Genomic DNA, 23,591 nt, shown 5'->3' on the forward strand with positions numbered 1-23,591 from the left:
CCATGAATTTCGTTAACTATTTGATAGTATTGATGCTTTTACCAATCAGAAAATTGCATTTCAGATGGTCACATTTTGTTTTTAATGATTTTATTCACCCACATCACGCTTCCATACATCAATGTTGACACAACCTTAGTCTCATAAGATGAGTCTCTTCTCTAACCGTATCCTTCAACGTTATCTGATTGCTCTACACATTTATTAAAATCAATGAAGCTGTTTCTTTATTTCATCAGCATTGTTAAGATCTTATCGTCGTTGTAGCATTTCAGTTTACTGATCTTATGTATGATATGTAGTATTACTTATTAATCTCATATTGAAACTGCTGTGCCTTGTTTTGCAGTGGTGTTGATGTTGTATCTCTCCTGGAAAGCTGGAATTTCAGCGAAGTAATCATTAAGCCTCTGCGAGACTCTAGTGCGGGATATGTTGCTGTAGCTTATGCTCTATATAAAATAGCCACTCCAGTGAGATATACTGTCACATTAGGTAAGTAAAACCTGCCATATTATTGTTGAAACTGGCAAGCACAGAAAACAATCACAGAATTTGTGTGTATGTTCATATTGTATATTGTTTGTTCTATGTGCAGTTAAGAAATATTGATAACTGCTAGTTGTGCTCCCATAAAAGAAATAGTAGTATGTGAACACTGACTTTACATCAGACATCAGAGAGCCACAGTGAAAGGAAAAACTAAAGCAAAAATTTGTATTTGTTTCACTTGGAAGTCTTTTTAGAGCACAGATTGATAAATTGAAGCAAAATAACCAAATGACTTAAAGAAAAAGTACAGACTCCTTTGTGTTCAATGAAATAGTCCCTTTGGGGTTACAAATACATTACTGATGCGGTACTAAGAAATTACAAAATAAGTCGTGCAAGGGCAAGGGATGTACAGGAATAATTTGGGAAGTTGTGACACATTGTTATTTCCTGCTATGCAGATTTCTACTAGTTTTGTACAAGTGTCAGTTGAAACCAGTTGTTAATGAATCCAGGCACCAGCTGCAGGGAGCACACTGACTGTTAGGAATTAATGTGAGGGCAAACTACCACAGGTCACTTTACTCAGTTTTTTGTTACTAGTTTTGCTTTGATGGCAGTGTGTTAGATTTCACAGCTATACTCAGTGACATTGTCATGCACTAAGTGGTGTAAATTTGATGTGCAATGTTTACTACAAGCTGCAGGAGCTAGCAGTAATCATAATGCATCCAATGTGCTCCTCTTAGTGTTTAATGACAGTCTAGGTCTTAGTTGTGAACTTTTGACACACTGTCATCAGCAGTGAACATCTGAAGATGCCCTTGTTGTCAGAACAAAACTATTGATAATAAGTTAAAAAATATGTGACCTGTGGATAGTTGTTTATTATGTGATTGCTTAAAATGAACTGTGTGATGCAAAATCCCATCAATTGTAAGGTCACAGATATTGTTTGATTTTTGTATACTCTGCATCTGAAGCCTGCAGAAAGTTACTATCAATCAAAGGAAATGTTTGTTTATAAAGTAATGAACAAAAGAAATATGAGGAAGTGTGTGTTCAACAGTTGACGGAGAAATTGGTATGATGGAACTTTAATTGGACAACTCTCTCTCTCATCACTGTTTGGAGAATAAAATGAAGAACAAAATTTTGGAAGTTAGGCACTTAACTCTAGATAAGCTACACATTCCTTTCCAAGAGTCTCTCAGTCTTTGCTTGGTGAAACTTACGTCCATACTTTTTAGCAGCAAAATGTTTGCATATGGTTTTCCTGGAAACTGTGTGACCAACACAAAATACATGGAAAAGCTGCAGCACTGATGTTTTATGGCGCAGTACCAAGCAGATTAGAATGACTTTTTTGCTCAAATTGTTATGGATGTTTTACCTCACCTCAGAGACCTATCAGTCAAGTAATATCATTCTCTACGAACTGAAAAAACTTCCAAAATTCAGACTAACTCTGTCAACATGAAAAATAATGGCAACAAGTTTTTGGCATCCTCAGGGAGTCCTCTTGGTGAATTTAATGCCAAAAGACTGTTGTACAATAAATGCAGATTAATATTGTAAGGAAAACAAATGGGAGCAATCCAAAATCATAGGCATAGAATGCTTTTTTGAAATATTGTGCTTCTTCACTACAATGCCTGCCCTTGTGCTGCTACTGCTGTTGTAACCAGAGCCTTGCTGAATTAATTTGGATGGGAATATTTTGGTCACCTATCCTGCAGTACAGATATTGCCCTTAGCAGTTTTCACCATTCCACACAGGTCAAACTAACCCTAAGTGGTAAATATTTTGGAAGTCATGCCACAGTAACGAACTGTCTTACTGGACCGTCAGCAGCTGAATATGATATGGCAATTCTAAAACCGTGTAGGCAGATACGACAAATACTTAAACAAATGATGGAGGTGCTCACAGTCATTTTCTGGATTACCCTTGTAGAGTGACATGTAATATGTGGTCCAAAGACTCTGGACAACAACTGCTGTACATTACAAAATTCCAGACATGTAACTTTGAACTGTTTTTGCATCACCACAATGTTTAGCTTCAAGTTTTTATACATTGGAGGCAGGAGTTGTATAATTTATTCCTGGACATTGTTCTACACAATATTTCTTCCAGTACTTCACAGACCAGTGAAGGCAAATGTTGATGGTGTTGGAACAGCAGCAACCACAAATTTCCTTTCAGTTCCTTTATTCAAAGGGTACCGTTACCGGTTTCGAAACGTTGTGATTCATCGTCAGATGCTTTACACACTTTCCTTATAACATGTGGTGTGTTTTTTACAGATTAATTGTCCTAAAATATAAATAATACATGATTATAAGCACGCCACACAAAGATGGTTGCGTTACAGATTTTCGTTGCATTTGACTTACGTGAAATGACAGTTTGGAGTGTTTGTTTCTATAACATTTGTCCAACAGATGTGAATACATTCCCACTGCATTCTTATTGTTGCACACGTAAATTTTTCTCACTGAACACTTTAGATTTGTCACTGAGAAGATTTCTACCATGCACCACATGTTTAGATACATACCAAGAGCTTACAAACATATGAGTATCAAAGATGCTATGATATATCGTAACATTTGAAGATGTCTTATGTTTGGAAAGGGTCATATTTTCACTTACGCAACTGAAATGCATTTTACACTAGTACAGAGACATTGATTTTTTGAGTTGATACTGTTGCATTAATTATAAAGTTTTTTTTTAGTACTGTGTAGGTAAAATAGTACATTATTTAATTAAATTTAGCATCATGAGAAGTATAGTAACATATAAATTTGCTACTTGATCTGCAGATAGGCATACTAATATTATTTGCTATGGAGGTTGGAAAATAATTTTTGGAAATTTTTCAGGAAAGGGGTGTTAGCTAACTCTGTTTGTTCATTAAGGATATAGTCTGGGGTGCTGTTTTTGTGTGTGTGTATTTCTATTTCTTCTAAAGTATTCATGGTGGCTCCTTTTTCTGGTAGATGTAAAATTTTTAAGCTGTTCTCAATGTTTCTCACTAAATGGTTTTCTTCAGCAATATGGGCTGCAAATGCAGATTTGTTCAAGTTTCCAAGTCTTAAAGCATCAATGTGTTCTTTGTATCTAATTTCAAAACTTCTGCCTGTCTGTCCAATGTAGAATTTTGGATATCTATCGCATTTGAGTTTGTATATTCCTGATTTACAGTAGGGACTCTTGGAGGTATTTACATCAGGGATTACTTTTTGTTGTAATTTATTATTTGTGGAAAAGCTGATTGTGATATTTTTCTTTTTAAATAAGTTTGCTATTTGGTATGATAGTGGGCCTATGCATGGGAGAGTAGCATATTTAGGTTTGGCTTCTGTGGCACACTGATTTTGCTTGAAGTGACTGCTGTGAAGTGGATCTGTGGTTTTTGTCTGCATTTTGTTGTGGAGTTTTTATTATTATTATGGGTTTATATCCATTATTATGAGCAACTGTTTTAATTATACTGATTTCATTTTGTTGGTCTGTGTCACTCACTAGTACTTTTTAGTTCAGTGTAGCATCGTTATGAAATATGCCATTTTTTGTTGGCGGGGATGGCAAGATGAGTTGTCAATACTGACATCTGTGGTGGTAGGTTTTCTGGTAAATCGATGTTTATTGTTACTATTGCAAATCTTCAGGTCAAGAAAGTTAATGCTTTTATTAGTTTCATGTTCAACTGTGAATTTAATATTTTTGTGCAGTTTGCTTAGATCTGCTGCTAATGTATCTATTTCATTGCTTGTACCATCAAAAAGCAAGATTATATCATCAACATATCTTCTGTAGTAGATTATTTAGTTTGAGAAGTGCTGGTTGGTTGAGAAGAATTTTTGTTCTATATGGTTGGTGTAAATGTCAGCCAATATCCCAGCTAAGCTACTTCCCATTGCCAAACCATGTTGTTGGTACAGTTTGTTGTTGAAGCTAAAGTAATTATGCTCTAGAATAAGTGAAAGTATTTCTATGAGTTCACAGATACTAATTTTCTTATATTTAAGCAGATTGTTTCTTATAATGTTAATAGTCTCTTTGACAGGGATGTTCGTGTATAGGTTGACTATGTTTAGTGATGCTAATTTAGCTATTGGTGGGATGTAGATGTCTTTAATTAAGCTTATGAGTTCATGTGTGTTATGTATGGTGTAGTTATTTTCAAATGTACAGTATTTGGTAATGAGGTCTTTTAGTTTACGGCTTATGAGGTATGCAGGGCTGTTTCTTGAGTTAAGTCGGGAGAATGGGACAATTTTCTTTATGAACCTTTGGCTGTGCACGCAGTTTTGGTGCTGAGGGATTCATTGCTATGCAGTTATGTATTTCATATTTGTTCAGTAAAAAGCTAAAGTTTTGTAGTAGCTTAGTTTAGTTCGGAATTTTATTGTAGGATCTGATTTTATTTCAGTAATATTGTTGCTATGGAAAAATTTCAAGGTTTTCTCTATGTATTCTCTTTCATGCATTACGATTAAAGAATTTCCTTTGTCAGCTTTTACTATGAGTGCTTTACTTTTTTGTACCCCAACAAACACTGTGTTTTAATCAGGTAAAGGAATGAAATGGCTTACAAAGTGAATATCGCACAGATGGACAATTTTCATGTCATGATCAAACTACAGAATGGAGCAATACATGTGAATTGCCACTTTGTCTGTGATTAATAGATTTTATGAAATTTTTTCTCTCAGTTGGAAGTAAATCTTTACAGACATTGAGAAACAAGACGTGTTCAACTTAAGTCAAGAATATTTACATCAATACTGCAACTTTCGTTAGACTTCATCAGCATAGTGAGAAATTCAGAAATGAAACTGGAGTCAGGCAAGTTGATTCCATATCACCAAAAGTATTCTCAGCAGTTACATATGAATTTTGTACTTCTGTAAACTGGAAAGGATAAATGTGTGTTAACGGAACATATCTGAAGCACTTTAATTTTGCTAATGACACTGTATGGCTGACTTCTAGTGCACTTAGATGGTAAAACTAATAGAGTAAATTTGCAAGTAGGTTACCACTATTGCCTAATGGCAGTGAGATACTAACTTTAATTTGAAAAGCATTAACAAACCGAATGTTGTTATGTGAACAACAGGGAGGTGCATGTTGGCAGAAAATCAAACAAGCGAAACAGCCAACAAAGACATAGGCATAAGAGTTAACTATGCCAGTAAAGAAAATGGAGTTGAATGGGGCATGTAGGCAAATGGATGGATGGTAAGTAGATGAAGGAGTTCTTTATGATTTCCATATAAATAAATAGAGATGACAGCCTAGTGGAAGGTGGGAGATGAAATGGGAAAATGTGTTGGAGTGCCATGGATGTCTATTGTAGAATAGTATAATGTGTGGAAAAGTTTAGACTAGGCATGTATGCAGCAGTGGATGTCAAGTAACTGACGATGATTTCACAGGAGGGAACTTTGCTTCTCGTGAGTGTGAATTTTTCAAGAACTGATTCTAAACTGCACACCTGTTCCCACTCTCACTACACTAGTAAGGAGCAATTCACATTTTCCAGACATTGTTGTGGCTACGACTGTATGGGGTGGAAAAGTCCAGTGCAGGGAAAGTTATAGGACAGTTTCAGGAAAATCAGTGCTGTACCTCAGAAATGTGCAAAATAATCATCATTAGTCCAAAATGGACCTTTCACTCTGCATTTGGGTATTTGCTATAGTGAAATTTTCTGATAGCTTAAAATTATTGCAGGCCATGATTTATACCCAGAGTTTACTTTTCAAAATAGTGATGGGACAACTATCTGGTTTTAACAACTGATTTTCCAGACGATTGCTTTTTGTTCAGTCCCCCCCCCCCCAAAAAAAAAAAATCAGGTATAACACCTGAATGAAACTGGTATGTGTGGCCATGTCAGCTATATGAATGTTTTTCACCCACTCTCCAAGTTTGTCATTTAACTTAATGAGAGAGAAATGATTGGCACAAGTATCTCGATGGGTATATCTGTTACGTGAACCCAGAAGTTTGTTGATGACTGGGTCCACAGCCTTAAATTTTTAAATGAAATCATTCCATTTTAGGCTGTTAAAACATTATTTATTGTGATTATGTGATTCCAATTTTGACATGTGGTCATTTTTGAGCATTGTGGAAAGTTGCGACCCACCCAATAATGTAAAGCTGTGACATACTTCGTAAGAGCAGTTGCATGTTCTGTTGTGAGATTATCTGCTGTTGCACACAATAATATGTTATAAAGCTGGTGGAATAATGATATAAATACTCAAGTTTAATTTTCATGTTGGAGTCATGGTAAATGGCTCACAAAAGTGGCAAAGAAGCATCTTTGTATTATTGAGTGGGTTAAGCATTCTACAGTGCTTGAAAATGACCTTGTGTTGAAATTGCAGTGGCAATAAATAATGTTTTAAAAGCCTATAGTGGAATGATTTCATTTAAAAATGTTGTATGAATGTTTTTACTCAATGTGTTGATTAGAGGATTTCAATTGTGAACTTTTTCAGCCTTTTCAGTTATACATGTACCACGATCAAAGTTGCCAACTTTTTTTTTTATTGTTTAAAATTTCTTTTAGAGGTGAGTAACGTATCTTATTTGAAGATGAGATGGAAAAAAAAGTATATTTCTAAAACTATTAGTTTTTTGGGGGAATACTTCATTTTGCCATTTCACATTATGGATACTGTATGGGCTGAGAGCCGCTCCATATGAGCAGAAGGTTATTACTTATATTAATCCTCCTTCTCTCTCCTCCTCCTCCTCTGGCAGTTTGCATTCCTGTTGCGCAACCAGCCTTCTGGTTGGCCAGGAGAGCAGCTGAACACAGGCAGTAGCTTGGTTGTGTTACTGTTTACAGTGATCGCTAGTCTAGGCTCAACTGTGAAATTGAAGTAACTACATAGTACCAAATATATGAATGGTAATAATACTTCTTCATAACTATGATTACTATACCTGCTACTTTTCAAAGACATTAAAATGGAAACAGGTTTGTGTGCATAAGATTTACACAGACACTGCCAGTATCATAATTTTCTACACAATGTATTTACTTTCCAAAGAAATTAATGGAGGAATGAGTGAGGGCTAGAGTCAAATGGATTTCAGTTAATGGACAGACATCACACATTTTCAGTAAAACAGAATGCAGTCAGTCACAAAAATTTGGCAGTGTTCTCTTCTTCTTCATGTACCCCAAGGGAACTTTCATGCTCAACTTTGTATCCTTAACAATACATCAGCATTATTAGTTATATATTAATTACATCTGAAACAACTTAATCCACAGTAGTATATTAATATAATTTCAGTGACTAGAAAAAAGATAGTCTATTCAGTATGTAATTAAATAAATGTGTAAAATACTTTGTTGTACCCCCTGCGATCTGAGATCTCTTCACTTACCTCCAGGGGCAAGGCTGCCCTCCGACAGTATATGTACCTAGTTGTATACCAGTGATTTAGTTCAACTAATGAAAGTACTACAGATTGGTTTCATTCAGAAGAATGAATGAATAAATAATTCAATCAAGACATAAACCTGCAACGTAAAAAGTTTATCATTTTCATTGTATTGTTCGTATCACTATTTCATGGGCAGTGCTCTTAATGAATGAAATTTTTATGAATATTTTTCAACCACAGTAAGTGTCTCCACCTGTACAGTGGATCCAATGAAATTATTGAAGTTTCTGAGAAACTATGATCGTTCTTTGATCTCCAGTTATAGAACAGTTGTAGTAAATCACATCAAAGTTCACACGGGATGCTGGGTGTGGAATATGAATGGAAACTTCACTTTTTAACTAACTGAGCTCTCTAGATATGACCATTGCCATTCATCGAAAGGAAAGAATAGCCAATACTACCAGTTTTCCATGTGTAGGTTAGATTTATTTATTTATTTTTAGCATTTCTGCCATGTTATATAACTTTGCATCCTAATTCTATTACTATTTGTTATACCTCCGTAGAGAAAACATTGAAAAATTTTAACTTAATATGAGAAACTGTTAAAATCTTCCTGAAGCAAGAAACCATTTGAACCTATTGTGGCAGTGCAAGTAGTTATTGGAAGGTGGTCAACACTAACTGAATAGCAGAGAGCTTGGAGTATATGGATAAATTCAAATTGTGTATTGAAATTTGTATAACACTTTAGTTTTCAGTGTGGATTTAGGAAATACATTCATTTATTGAAACTAGATACTACTGTTGGCAGCTACACAAGGGTAATTATGGTTCCAGAGTTAGAGATATTGAAAATAATCCCTCTAAATGTTGTAGTAGCTGTGTGGGACAATGTGTTCAAACTATTCCTCTACCAAGTAGCAGTGACATGTCAAAGTCCAGAAGTTCAAAACAATCTCAATTGTTGAATACTAGAATCAGATTTTTCATGTACCTAAAACCACAGCACTGTTCAAATATACTGTAGTGGCAGATCTATTCTTTTTTCCTTTTAAGCACATTGTTGACTGCAAAAAACCTTTCTTTATGATAAGAACATTCAGACTGAAGTTTTACATTATTTTCATTTGTAGTTATAACTTTTCTGACTGGATTAATTTTGGTAAGAGAATACAATTTAATTTAAAATTTTGTGTCTTATGATCATGAGTCATGAATAGCAACCAGTGTATTGCATTGAGATCATTTCCACACATTTCCTACATACAGGTTTCTCACAAGTGTCAAATATTTCACCCTGTCATATTCTTTCATTTTGGCACTCTGGACTGCTGCCTACATTTTCCACTACCTGATTCGTTTTCTTTATTTGTCCCACTGCAACTGTTTTTTCATGTTCATATCTTAGTTCTTCACTGAAATCCTGCAGAAACTGCTTGTGGTTAATAACTTTCCTTGTAATTGCTGTGTAAAGAATCCATGCATATTCAGTATTCTGACAATCCTGCAGAAACTGCTTGTGGCTAATAACTTTCCCTGTAATTGCTGTGTAAAGAATCCATGCATATGCAGTATTCTGACAGAGTTCAAAACCTTATGAGACACTTGTACTTTTCATCCGTGCTAAGCATCTTTCAGCTGAATAGTTTGTACCAGTCATGTCCAGTATATTCACTTCATATTTAGATTTTTTATGAAACTAGTTTGGAAACCTGGCATTGCCTGGGTATTTATTAATAGCTGTGCCTCAGACTTTGTATGTATGGAGTTAAGTTTTGACTTATAAAAGTGCTTTGTGTATGATATTTGAAGTAGTATGAGTGGGGACATTAACGAAGAGCTTGTTTGCTACACTAACATGGGAGAGAGCCACATAGAGCTGGCTGTGCGTAAAACAACTAACACTAAGGTTCACACCCACAACTCACAGCATCTGGCCTTGTGCTTTGTTTAGGGTCACGGCATAATGTATTTTGACTGGGAATTGTACTTGTTTAAAGCAAAATGGTAAATTGTTAGCAATAAATAGTATTCGGAGTATAAGAACTCTCGCCTGTGCCACTTCCTGTCAAAATATCTGCTTCTAAGATGTTACGTTGGAGAGAAGTAACTTTAAGTCTTTGTGAGTGAAGTGTTCTGAGGAACAAGATAATTCCTGACACTTTCGATTAGATTTACATTGTCCCTCACTTTTGGAAGGAATTTCCAAAGAGGGACTTCAAGCATGATGATCTCGAGCTGCAGCAAGTATCACCACACGATCTTCTTTGGATTCTTGAGACTGCATAGCCCTCCGTCTTTTAGTCTTTGTAGTGTATTCAGAAAGACTCAGCAGTTTTCTAGGCATTTTTATTCATAAACAAAACAACATCAAAATGGGTCATTCCATGTAAAGTCATCCAGGCCATGACACCAATTATGTAGTTGTGAACTGATATTTTGTGTACTGCTTTTGTATCTAGTATCATGAACTTTTACCAATTTTTATTGCTTCATATACATTCTGTTGGTAGCAATTGCTGAAAGTTTGATCAATGCTTTACTTAAAAGCAAACTGTAAAAATTTGAAAATTGGGTGCAATTTTTAAACAAAAAGTGGTATGCTACAGTTTTTTCCCCTGAATATCCTTTCAGACATGTAGTTTCTGAAAACATGTTAGAATTGTCCAATTAAATTTTTGTAAATTAATTTTATTTAATTTTTTTGTTAAATTAGAAAAAATATTTTTAACAATTGCCCCTTTCTGGAAAACACTGAAAAAATTAGAAAGTGATATACAAATAAAACAAATTGAACAAAAATTGCAATATATGAAACAAAATTACACATTATAAAATATAGGGCAACTTGTACATTACATGACATATGAACACTTTCTTACATAACTAAATTAACTCAATGTAAAAATACAAAGCATTTTGTTAATAATATTTAAGCATTTTGTAAAAAGCCAATATTGTCAACACTACACAAAATGCTGGTGCTGCGATCTGCATTCAAATTGATTCGGAACTACGTGTGACAAGACACTTTGATGCTTAGGTAATATTTTTTTTGTGTGAGAACCACTTTTCTTCCACCAACTTTGAGGACTCTTTGCTCAGAGAATGAGTACGGCCTGTTGCTGTGTCATATCAACTTCACACAGAATATGAGAGAAAGAAACATCATTATCAGGTTAATAGAAGGACGGGGATGGTCCATGAGGTTGCATGTACCTTACTGTAACATCACCTTCTTCACAACTCACCTTCTCAACAGTTCACAAGAAGAGTCATATGCACATGCAACATAGCAGTTGGGCTGCATAGTGCTTTCTGGCACTAGTGACGGAAGTGCATCTGAGAAATCCTGTATGATACTAAAATCCATCTCACAGCTCAGACATTTTGCTCCAATCTTGGTTGGTTATCGTGGTAGAAAGTGATGCGTAGATTGTGTTCCAGGAATTGTTTTTGCACTTGTGAAGCACTGAGAAAGATAATGTCTGACTTGTACCACTTCATCTTTTGAAACAAAGAGAACTGAAATGCCGTGCAGGTTCTCGCGACAGAATTCAGATACCTGTGAAGATTTAAGTATTTGATCTTTATAAACTCTTTGCAAACTTGTTTTTGTGACAAGTCTTTCAGCAGTGCCACCAATACCATCCCAGGGAGATTTGCCATATATGGTAACAAAAAAACTGCACTTTATGCTGAAGTCGTGTGCATGGTAGCAGATATTTCTGAAATTCTTACAATTTTATATTGTGCAGCACAACCATCAGTGAAATATTCAACATACACAAGATGAATTTCTGGAAATTCACACGTAAAAAAAATCAATACAGTCTTCTGAATCTGGTACACCAAGGCAACGTCATGTTCTTGATCATCAGAAACAATACACAAACTTTTTGCATGCAGCTGTTTGTCCTTTTTCTAATATATAGGGACTGTGTAAAGAGTGCAGCTGCCATTGTTCCAAAGGTACTCTTTACCCCTGTACTTCATCTTGAACAACAAAATTGAGCCAGCCGCTGTGGCCGAGCGGTTCTAGGCGCTGCAGTCTGGAACCATGCGACCACTATGGTTTTTTTTGAACCATTCGAACAAAATTGAGATTTTCACTGAAATCCATTAAAATTAACACTGATCCTTCATCAAGTTTTTCCTTCTTCATTTTCAGATAATCAGATTGTGATTGAGAAATAAAAGAGTATGGAGTAAGTTTTATTAATTTTCTTAATTAGTGTGTCTCAGAATTCTGATAGAGAAGTGATTTGAAAACTATCATTCTATTAGTTGATATCCATTGAACCTTGCAGGTTCGGGGGTTGGAATTGGCTCGCAGTATTCCTGCCTGTCGTAAGAGGTGACTAAAAGGAGTCTCCAACATTTCGGCTTATCTGTGATGGTCCCCTCTCGGGTTTGACCTCCACCTTTCCTAAATATCTGTTGATAGTGCATGCCATTTGGGGAAGGACGCCTTACGTAGTGTATTTGTTTGTCCATCGTGCACTGAGATCTTGCATGCTGCTTATTGTCGTGTGGTTGGCCCGCTCAGTCTTGTAGGTTGCCTACTTCTCGTCTCCTGTGCCATACCATCCTTCGCACCTCTGACAGTTCTGGACCATTTTGGCACCCGAAGTCCAGCACGGTAGCCAGTCCATCTTGGTGGGGTTGTCAAGTACCCTCTTGGCGGTAGCCCCCTGACAACACAGGGATCGCACTGTTGATGCCTGAGCTTCAACCTCGCTGCATATGCCAAGGAGTAAGTGCCCATCCTTTCTGGGGCACCAGGATTCCTGGCAATGGCCATCCCGCCAGGTGGACCTTGCTGCGGCTGGGTGGTGCTCATGAGGAAAGACCCTGATCGGAGGGGGTAGCATCAGGTCGGATGACCCGCAGTGAAACGGGTTAAATCAACTTGAGCTGGTGGTCGCTCGTCCCCAGCAGTCTCATAGCACGTACGAAATGATTTTGATGCTGCGACCTATGATTCCCGATCTTTGCCCTACCTACTCCCCATAAAAGCCTTAACTTGGTCCAGGATCTTATTTTCCATCGTGAGGAGCTACGTGCCAACTTAGAGCGACGGGGTGTCCACTTTGTCCAGCGCATGTATAGTGGACCCAAAGACAACAGGGTTGCTAACGGTGCCTTCATCTTGGCCTTTGAGGGTGACTCGTTGCCTGAAAAGGTCAAGTTGATGGTTTAACGTTGTGATGTGAAACCATATGTCCCTCCCCCTATGCAGTGCTTCAAGTGTTGGAAGTTTGGTCACATGTCATCTCGTCGTACTTCCAGCGCCACATGCAGGGATTGCGGTTGTCCTCTGCCCTCGGGCACTCCAAGTGTGCCTCCTCTCACTTGTGTCAACTGTGGTAAGCACCACTCCCCCTGCTCGCCTGACTGCCCTGTTCTCCATAAGGAGTGACAGCCCTGTTCCATAAGGAGTGACGGATCATGGAAATAAAAACCGTGGACAGGCTCACCTATCAGGATGCAAAGACGAAATATGAACGACTTCATCCTGTGCAGATGGCTACATTGTATGCTGTGACTGTGACTTCATTGCCCCCGGTGGCAACGCCTGTCCCTGCAGTTGTTAAGCCTCCAGTGGGCCGTCGGGGCCGTCCTGACTCTTCCCCCCTGTGTGTGATGGGGGACGCTGTTTCTTCTGGCGCTCCCAAGCTACCTCCTTTGGGAGACCAACCTCCCAAACTGACGGGGATATCGGACCCCCCTCCACTGGAGGTAAGCCAGCCTCCTTCGGCTTCTCTCACGCGGAAAGGGTCCCTTCTAAGGCCTCCTCCAGCGCAACAGCTGACATCAGTCAGTGGCTCAAGGAGCTATGAGCAGCAGATCAAAGAGTTTCCCGCTCTTTGTCTGTCCCTGATGCTCCTTTTGAGTCTCCCTCCCAGGTCGCTCCTAAGGAGCAGCGCGAGAAGAAGAAGAAGAATAGGCTGGGTAAGGCTGGCGAGTTTCAGGCTGCCTCTGTGCAGCCCTGTTCCTACCACTTCTGAGTCTGAGGATGATTTGCAGATTTTGGTGTCCCCTGATGATCTCAATCTCGCCCCTACCTCAGATGCACTCATTCTGGATTCAGGCGCTCCTTCAGTGATGGTCAATGACCCAGTGGCGTAATCTGCCTACTTGGTCCCTTCACGTCTTTTTCTGCTGCAGACAATGTCATCCTCCAGTGGAATTGCAGTGGTCAGTGGAATTGCAGTGGTTTTTTCCACCACTTTGCTGAGCTCCGACAACTTCTCAGCCTTGCCCTTTCTTCTGCATTGCTCTCCAGGAAACTTGGTTTCTGGCGTTGTGGAGCCCCGCCCTTTGTGGCTATCAGGGTGGTTATAAGAATCAGGCAGCTTATGAGAGGGTATCTGGTGGAGTCTGCGTTTACACTCTTCACTCTCTTTACAGTGAGTGTGCTCTTTTCAAACACCTCTAGAGGCTGTCGCTGTTAGGGTGTGGACACCGCGGGATATTAGTGTCTGTAGCCTTTATCTTCCACCAGATGGTGATATCCCACAGCATGTATTGGCTACACTGGTGGCCCAATTGCCGCCACCTTTTCTGTTACTGGGCGACTTTAATGCCCAAAACCCTTTGTGGGGTGGATTGGTGGCAACGGACCAAGGCACTGTCGTTGAGCAGGTGTTGGTGCAGCTCGACCTTTCTCTCTTAAATGATGGTGCCTCCACACATTTCAGTATGGCACATGGCATGTACTCAGCCATCGACCTTTCGGTCTGGAGCCCTGGCCTTCTACCATCCGTCCATTGGAGTGTGCTCGACGACTTGTGCGGTAGTGACCACTTTCCGATTTTTCTGTCACTGCCGCAGTGTCACTCTTCTGGGCACCTCCCCAGGTAGGCTTTGAATAAGGCTAAGTGGGACTCATTTGCCTCCATTGCCGCTATTGCGCCTCTTTTTCATGACGCCATTGATGTGATGGTTCACATAATAACCACCGGCATCATTTCTGCAGCAGAATCTGCAATCCCCCTGTTCTTCCGGGTCCCCTCAGTGGAGGACTGTGCCTTGATGGTCACCGGAGATTGCTGAGGCGATTCGAGATTGCAGGCAGGCCCTCCAATGTCATAAGAGGCACCCATCCCTGGGCCACCTAATTGCCTTTAAACAACTCCGTGCCCAAGCCCATCGCCTTATTCACCGATGGAAGCAGGAGTGCTGGGAAAGGTATGTCTCCACTATTGGCACCCATACCTCTCCATCGCAGGTTTGGACCAAGATTAAGTGATTCTATGGATATCAGGCTCCCGTCAGTGTCCCTGGGCTTTCCCTGAATGGAGCCATCTGTACTGACTCAGACACGATTGCTGAACTCTTCACAGAGCATTATGCTCAGAGTTACACTTCTACAAATTACCCGCTGGCCTTCAGCTCCCTGAAAGAACGATTGGAATGTCAGAGCCTTTCCTTCCATATGTGCCACCTAGTCTATACAATGATCCATTCAGTGAGTGGGAATTCCCCAGTGCCCTAGCCCCTTGCCCTGATATGGCTCCCAGGCCAGATCGCATCCACTGTCAGATGCTAAAACACCTCTCGGTAGACTGCCAGCGACACCTCTTAGACCTTTTCAACCGTATCTGGATTGAGGGTGAGTTCCCGGCTCAGTGGTGGGAAAGCATTATCATACCAGTGTTGAACCCTAGCAAGAACCCACTGGAGGTTGACAGCTACCACCCCATTAGCCTCACCAACGTTCTGTGCAAGTTGCTCAAATGCATGGTGAACTGGAGGTTGAGTTGCCTACTTGAGTCTCGGGGCCTTCTGGCTCCGTCTCAGGCTGGCTTCCATAAGGGCTGCTCTGCTGCTGATAATCTGGTCTCCCTGGAGTCTGCTATTTGTGTGGCATTTGCCCGCTGTCGGCATCTGGTTGCCATCTTTTTTGACATATGGAAGGCTTACGATACAACATGGTGACATCACATCCTCATCACGCTTCATGGGTGCGGTCTTAGGGGCCCGCTCCTGATTTTTATTCAAAATTTTCTGTCGCTTCTTTCCTTTCGCGTGCAAGTTGGGCCCTCACATGGTTCCTCCTGAGTCCAGGAGAATGGGGTCCCGCAAGGCTCTGTCTTGAGTGTCTGCCTCTTTTTAGTTGCTATCAATGGGCTAGCTGCAGCTTTGGGAATGTCCTTATCGGCTTCTTTGTATGCTGATGACTTTTGCCTGTACTATAGCTCCACTGGCATTGCAGTTACTGAACAGCAGCTGCAGGGCACTATCCGCAAGGCGCAATCTTGGGCCGCGACGCGCATCTTCCAGTTTTCGGCTGCCAAGACCTGCGTCATGCATTTCTGCCGGCATCACATTGTTCACCCTGAACCACGGCTTTATCTTGACGGCAAACCTCTTGCTGTGGTGGAAATGCATCGGTTTTTGGGATTGATTTTTGATACCCGGTTGACTTGGCTCACTCACCTTTGGCAGCTTAAACAAACATGCTTTTAACGCTCTTCGTTGCTTGAGTTACACCAGCTGGGGTGCCGATCAGTTTAACCTTCTGTGACTGTATCAGGCATTGATTTAGTCCTGTCTTGATTATGGGAGCCTGGCTTACGATTCAGCATTGCCTTGCGCGTTGCGCTTGCTTGACCCCATACTTCACTGCAGGATCTGACTCGCAACTGGAGCTTTCCGCACAAGCCCTGTAAACAGCATACTTGTGGAGGCTGGTGTCCCTTCATTATGGATCTGGCGCCAACAACTACTGGCCTCTTATGTGACAAGTGTTTGTAGCTTGCCCGGGCATCCAAATTATCATCTCCTGTTCCCCAACTCGGTTGTCCATCTTACAAACGGCGGCCCCGATCAGAGTGTCCGATTGTGGTTCGCGTCTGGTCTCTTTTCTCTGGGCTTGTGTTTTTTCCTCTCCCACCTCTTTTCTGGGCCCGTATACATATACCCCCATAGTGTGTGCCCCACTCATGCCTTCAGCTGGATTTGGCACAAGGCCCGAAAGACTCAGTCCCTTCTGAGGCCCTGCCCTGACTCTTTCTTTCCAGCCTTGCCGCGTTTCCCGGCTCTTCTGTAGTCTATACCAATAGTTTGGTGGTTGCTGGTCGAGGTGGTTATGCTTTCACTCTTGGGGAACAATCTGAACAATGCTCATTGCTGGCTGGCTGCAGTTTTTTCACTGCGGAGCTTGTAGCCATCTTTCGTGCCCTAGAGTATATCTGCTCCTGCTCAGGTGAATCCTTCGTCATCTGTAGTGACTCCCTGAGTGGTTTATGAGCTCTCGACCAGCGTTTTCCTCACTCTCATCTGGTGATGGCTATCCAGGAGTCCATTTGTACTCTTGCCCATTGTGGCCGCTCCATGGTTTTTGTGTGGAACCTGGGCATGTTGGCATCCCGGGTAATGAATGTGTTGACAGGCTGGCCAAACAGACTATCAGTGCAACGGCCCTGGAGATTGGCCTTCTGGAATGTGATCTCCAGTGAATATTGCAGTAAAAAGTCCTTGGTACTTGGGGTGATGAATGCCGCGCCCTGCCTTTCCCCAACAAACTTTGGGTCATCAAGGAGACTGTAGGTGTGTGGCACTCCTCCTTGCGAGCCTGTCGCAAGGACTCAGTTGTTCTCTGCCGGCTAAGCATTGGCCACACCTGGCTGAGGCACAGTCATTTATTGCGCTGTGAGAACTCAGCTATATGTCCCTGTGGATCAGTGTTGACAGTGGTCCACATCTTGTTGGCCTGTCCACTTTTAACTGCACTCAGGCAGACGTTTGCGCTGCCTGATACGTTCCCTGCACTTTCAACGGATGTCGCTGCAATGGCAGGCATAGTTTTGAGTTTTATTCACGTGGGGGACTTTTATCGCTCGATCTGAGGGTTTGTCTCTCTCTTCCCCCCCCCCCCCCCCCTTTTAAGTTCTCTTTTCTGGTCTTTGTCTATGTATTTCTTGTTATGTGTTGTCCCTTGTCATCTCCGTTGTTTGTTTTTCTTCCTTACGGGTGTTTCATGGTCTTGGAAAAAGGGACGGATGCTCTTTGTAGTCTGGTCCTTTCAACCCCCACAAACCAACCAACCGATACCCATTGACTTTACTGAATTGTCTCATCAGGAACATAGTCTTCTATTTCATTTTCTAAGTGGGTTTGAAGCAATGAACTGGTGGGGCATTTTTCACACAGACGAAGCATACAGGCTTGGTTATTTATATCATGTTGTTATTTTAATTAGATTTGGTATGTTTCTTTAATAGAAATGGAATTTAGAAGCAACTTAACGTTTTGGTGGTAAATGCACACACGTACGGTATGTACTCCTGATGATCCTGCAAGTATACATTGTTTTGGTTGAAGAGAAGCAAATTTTGAGAATCCTACTTTGTCTTCAGGATACTTTTTTTTTATAGAAAGAATACAGTTCAGTTAAATTACAAAACAAGACGCTTTTGTTCGTAGGTATTTTTGCTGGTGCTCACTTTGTCTTTCTTCTCAGGCATTATTCTTGTGTTTTCGTCATCCAAATAAAAACTCTTTACTTTTTGCACTGTATCGTGTGGCAATGTCTTTCCTCTTTTTCTGCTCAGCTGTTGATAAAATACCCTTCTCCATTAAAAGAGCTCTTGCTTGTCATACCAAATATTCAGAAACCTGAAATTTGGAACTGACTTTCTGTCGAGACCAAGTTGGCGGCACAAAAGTAAGTAACTGAATTTTTTCACAATTATGTGCATATTCAATTTTCTGTTTGATTGTGTCCATGAGTTCATCATGGTGTTTTACCTTTTCTTCCAGTTCTGTTAAATCACTGTTAGGGATAGTGCTTGCATCAGCAGCCAGCTTGACTTAATATGTATGTGAAATTTTAGTTTTCAGAGCTCCAGCTGCTTATTCCAATTTTCGTTTGGCTGCTGCATACTGACTATGCTGAACAAATGATTGCAGCTTTTCAGGAGATACTCCTAAGCTAATTAAGCTAGTATTGAGCACAGATTTTTCAAGAGTCTGCACCCTCACATTACTGTCATTTATATAGTCTGGTGATGAGTCATCACTTGCTTGTATTTCATTAATAAGTTTGATACAGGTTGGGCATATTTTCTCCCCAGGAACAACACTAAAACCTCTCATTTTGAAGGTCTGTGCCTTTTCTAAACTAATTTCATGCTATCCATATGAAACAGATCGTTTATGGTGCTTGAATGGATCACAGCAAATGTTCCTATGTAGAGAGAATCTGTGCAGGTACCTGTCTTTGTGCTTGACACACACACACACACACACACACACACACACACACACACACACACACACGAAACACTTAAACCACAGTATGAATTACCGTTGCTTCGCCATAATAAAAGTTCTTGTTCTTCACTGATCAGTTCATTCACACAAGTCAGGGTATTATCACATATATCTTGCAGATACTGTCCAAGAAAACACTGCCTACTTGTACTTTCCATGCTGGTTCAGTCATAAAACCAGTATTTGTCATAAATAATTCAAATGATGTTTGGTGTAACCTAAAAAGTAATTAAATAATGAAAAATCATTCTATCCCATTGTTTCATTACAAAAATATTTCACATTATTATTGTAACATTGGGGGACTTACTTTCGTTTTGGAATGAATAGTTAAAAACTGCATCAATTGAATTTTTAACCAATAATTGACTCTGGGTACAACTCAGTACAAGAGCTCAGAACTGCATGCTCAGTGAACACGACTCAAAACAAAGGAACTGGACAATGCAATAAATGTAGTGGCAATAAAACAGTGTTCTCAGATGTGATTTGTTGATATGGAAATCCACTGTAGCTAACTCCAGCAATTTAGTGATGACATTGTAGTCATGAATTAGCAACTTCAATATTTCTTTTACAATAATATTTTTTTCACACTTACCGTAATTTATTTCTACAAACTGATTCTTTTTGTGTGACATAACAGAATATTTACAACAATATTGTAAATTAAAAAATTATAATGTCCATGCATGGATTTTATTTAAAAGAAATTATTTACAATTTTTTCTGAGATGTAGATGATGGATATTCACTACAAGAAGCATGACTATAAAAGTATAAACTTTCCTCTTGAACTAAAAAAAAATTCAAGCTTCCACTGCAAAAACTGTAGGAACTATTGCATTTTTAAACTGTAAAGGAGCTCGTCTATGAAAGCCTGAATCTATACAAAAAAATATATCTAGGTTAACTTCCACTACCCAAAATTTCAAGGATTTGCGTGACAATGGGTGTCATTTCCTAAAATTTCTGGATGATCTGACGTGGAATGACCCAAATATAATAACTAGGCACTCAAATCACAAAGCAAACTTAATAAATTCATTTTTCCTAGCAAAGAATATGAATAAAATCAATCAACAGAAGCAAAGCACTGTCATTAACTTTGCAATACACAAAATAAAGTCATTAAATCTGTGTATCCTAGCTGGGTAAATTCAGTGCTAGTTTTGTATTCGTAAAAATAAGATTGTTGTGCTTAATACTCTGGAGACCAAGCCTTGAGCATAGATTGGGCTGCAACTTTATGTTAAAAAGACCGCACCTGCGTGTAGATTGTGCTGTGATTTTCTTGATGCACAAGTAGCCTATCACTCAAAAACTGGATTCATTTCATATGAGAACAGAGTATGGATGTCTTGTGACTTGCCCCTTGAGTGGTGCTGCCTTCTGTTGTCAATTTCTACAATTATTTCAAAAGAAACATTAGTGAATGTAACAGCTGCTGTCGTGAATGGCTGAGCCAATATGACCATGTTGACATAATTTCGTGCATGTACTCATTAGATTTTGCAGTTTGCTGTAATTCTGCTACAAATACGTCTTGTGTGTTGAGTAAGCTCAAGAGGAAAAAGTTTCTCAGTAACTCATCCCACACTTTTTTTACTTCCTGTTGTCATTATTTTAAAATTTGTGATCTGTCAAAGAAATAAAATAAATATGAAAAGTAAATCTTGAAATTTGGCCATTTTTAGAGTGTATTATTCTTGAAGATACATCAGTGACACATGTGCCAGTAATGCTTTAAAAAAGGCATAAGTGACTGGTTAACTAGACCCAGGATTTTTCTGCTCTGCCAGTCTCCAAAGTGTTAATTGTGCCACTGATGTATACTACTGAAAATACATCTGTTATTGAGTTGGAAAAAAAAGGTAAAAGTAACAACACCATCTATTGGTTCCTTGACCATTCTACAAAACTAACAGTGCTGTCTATTTGTTCTTTGTTATACTATGACATGATGATTAAACATCCGAACTACTAAGCGGAGCAGACAGTTTTACATTACAGTACTCTTTTCTTTCTTTCATTTTTTTCCATGTTAAGATTTTGAGGAAATAAAGCCTTTATGTTGCCCCAAGCGATGCTCAAGATACCTCTGAAAACCACCTGGAAATTCATCTAGTAGTTTTGGAGATTAGTGTGTTCAGACAGATGCACAAACACATTGGTTTTACAGTTTTATTATTAAAATAGATTTTGAAGTTTCTGGAAGAGATTTAGAATCGGCCCCAGTTTCTACATTGGAGTGAAGCATACTGAGAGAGAGGCTAAGGCTGTGTCTGCACTTCAATACAGTAGTTTCATATAGTGGTGCATTCTCAGTGAAGTTTGTATCTTTCTTCCCCAACAGTTTACTGTACCCACAAAGCTTATATATTCATTCTTCCATATTTTGTCCAGGTGCAAAGAAGTGAAAAAAATATATGTAGTCACATTCTTTTCGTTTCTAAGGAATAAGCTTCATTACAATATATTCAGAAAGGGTTTGATTCTCTGGCTGATGTTCATTCTTTTCCAAGTAGGAAAATACATTGAACAGATATTTTCTGCTAACTCAAATTCGATACTAAATTTATGTGACTTTACTAACCCTCTGTTGTGTAATCCTGTGTCGAGCTATACAGTTGTGAAGTGTTGTCCCATACTGTAAAGCAGGGAACATTTTCAGTAAAACTTTTAAATAATAAATAAAATTAATTTTTGTTGCCAAAGGAAACTGTCTCTCTTCAGTCTTGTGGACCATTGTTCACTGGTATCTAAATGTAAGTAATTTCATAATGTCTCATAATATATGTCTTGACATTGTATTATGAGAGAACTATGGTTCCCAGTTTTCTGAACAAAAGGTATCAATTTCAATTGCCTTGGCACAAGAAAGGACACAAGCATACAAAATTGCACTGAGTGTATGTAGCTCAGAAATAAAAATCCAAGTTAACTTTGGGCTTCCATTTCTCTGCACAATATTTTATGTTTTAATATTATCAAACAATGGAAAATCCAGGATGGAATGTAACAATAGTCTGAGAAGGAATATTTTTTTAATATTATGTCATTTACAGAGAGTTGCCCAGAACACACACCATTAAAATTCAACGTTTTAGTGGTGTTTGTTCAATAGTCTGGTGTAAAACACTTTCTTTTACAGTCTTCTAACTGCATTCACAATTTTTTTCAATATCTCTCATCCTGTGCCATCAAAAAATGGTGAAAGTAACTGACACGTACCTTTTCCTCTCTGTCTTTACCATCTGTTCTTGAATGACAAGTTAGTTCTGATGCAGTAGTTTGTCTTGCTGCTGTAACGGCTATTGGTTTAACTTCTCTGGACACGTCACTACTAGTTTCTACCTGTCATTCAGTTTCGCTGCCATTGGGTTCGTGCTCTGAAACTTACTACAGATTCCTGTGGCCATGGGAGTCTGTATTGGATTGTTTGTTATGTTAATGCATGTACTTCCATTGGAAAAGAGCAAAAACTAGAAAGTTAGTATAAATTGCATGTTTCTGTGTACCACACATTAGTTGGCTACAGGTGAGTGGTTGTTTATTCTTTATTTTATGTATTGTTCTAGGAAGAATTTCAAAACAGTCAATTTAAATGATTCCACAGTTCTAGTGTTAACTCAGTCTCAGAGGTAAGTACAGTATCTGGTCTGAGCAGACGTGGATTCTAAACCATTCTTCAAATTACTGTGAGTTGGCTCATCAAACAGATGGAGTGTACGTTGACAACTTTTAATAGACACACATACTCTTGATGATGGCAATGAAATCCATTGTTGTAAGCTTAGAATTTTTATTTAAAAAATATCACAAAATTTTTAGAGTTGTGTTAAAACAAAATTCTGTTTTTCCATATACTTGCTTCAACAATGTACACTTAAGAGCCAAAACATTACATTGACCACCTGTTGAATAGTACATTGGACCACCTCTGGAATGCAATACAGCAGCCTTTCCGCATGGCATGAATTCGATAAATCTTTGATAGGTTTCCAGAGCTATGTGGCACTAGATGTCTCTGCACAGGTCATACAATTCTTGCAAATTATAGTCCTGCCTTATGTGATGTATCATGTTCATGTCAGGCAAATTTGGTGGCCAAGACATCAATATGAATTCAGTATTATGCTCCTTGAACTACTGTAACACAGTTCTTGCCATGTATCATGGACAGTTATCCATCACCGTCAGGGAAGACTTCAAGCATGAAAGTGTGTTTGTGGCCCATAGTAATGTTCACATTGTCCAAAGCTGTCATGGTGCCTTAGATTACTGCCATATGTTCCAAGCGATTGACCCTATAGCACAATTCTGCTGCCACCGACCTGTGCTCATGAAATGGTGGTTTCGAGCAGCTATTCGTTGTGAT

General features: G+C 39.2%; 1 protein-coding gene across 2 annotated transcripts in view; it reads left to right on the forward strand.

Annotated features, from left to right (window-relative positions):
- The window catches only part of LOC126263667 (uncharacterized protein C18orf19 homolog A), a 65,263-nt gene that overhangs the window by 22,255 nt on the left and 19,417 nt on the right, over positions 1-23,591 (forward strand). For both annotated transcript variants that reach the window (XM_049960774.1, XM_049960775.1), the window contains exon 3: positions 350-495. In XM_049960774.1, the coding sequence (XP_049816731.1) occupies positions 350-495 (146 nt within the window). The remainder of the gene's footprint in view (positions 1-349; positions 496-23,591) is intronic.

Source organism: Schistocerca nitens, chromosome 6 (genome assembly GCF_023898315.1).
Source record: "Schistocerca nitens isolate TAMUIC-IGC-003100 chromosome 6, iqSchNite1.1, whole genome shotgun sequence".
Taxonomy (NCBI): domain Eukaryota; kingdom Metazoa; phylum Arthropoda; class Insecta; order Orthoptera; family Acrididae; genus Schistocerca; species Schistocerca nitens.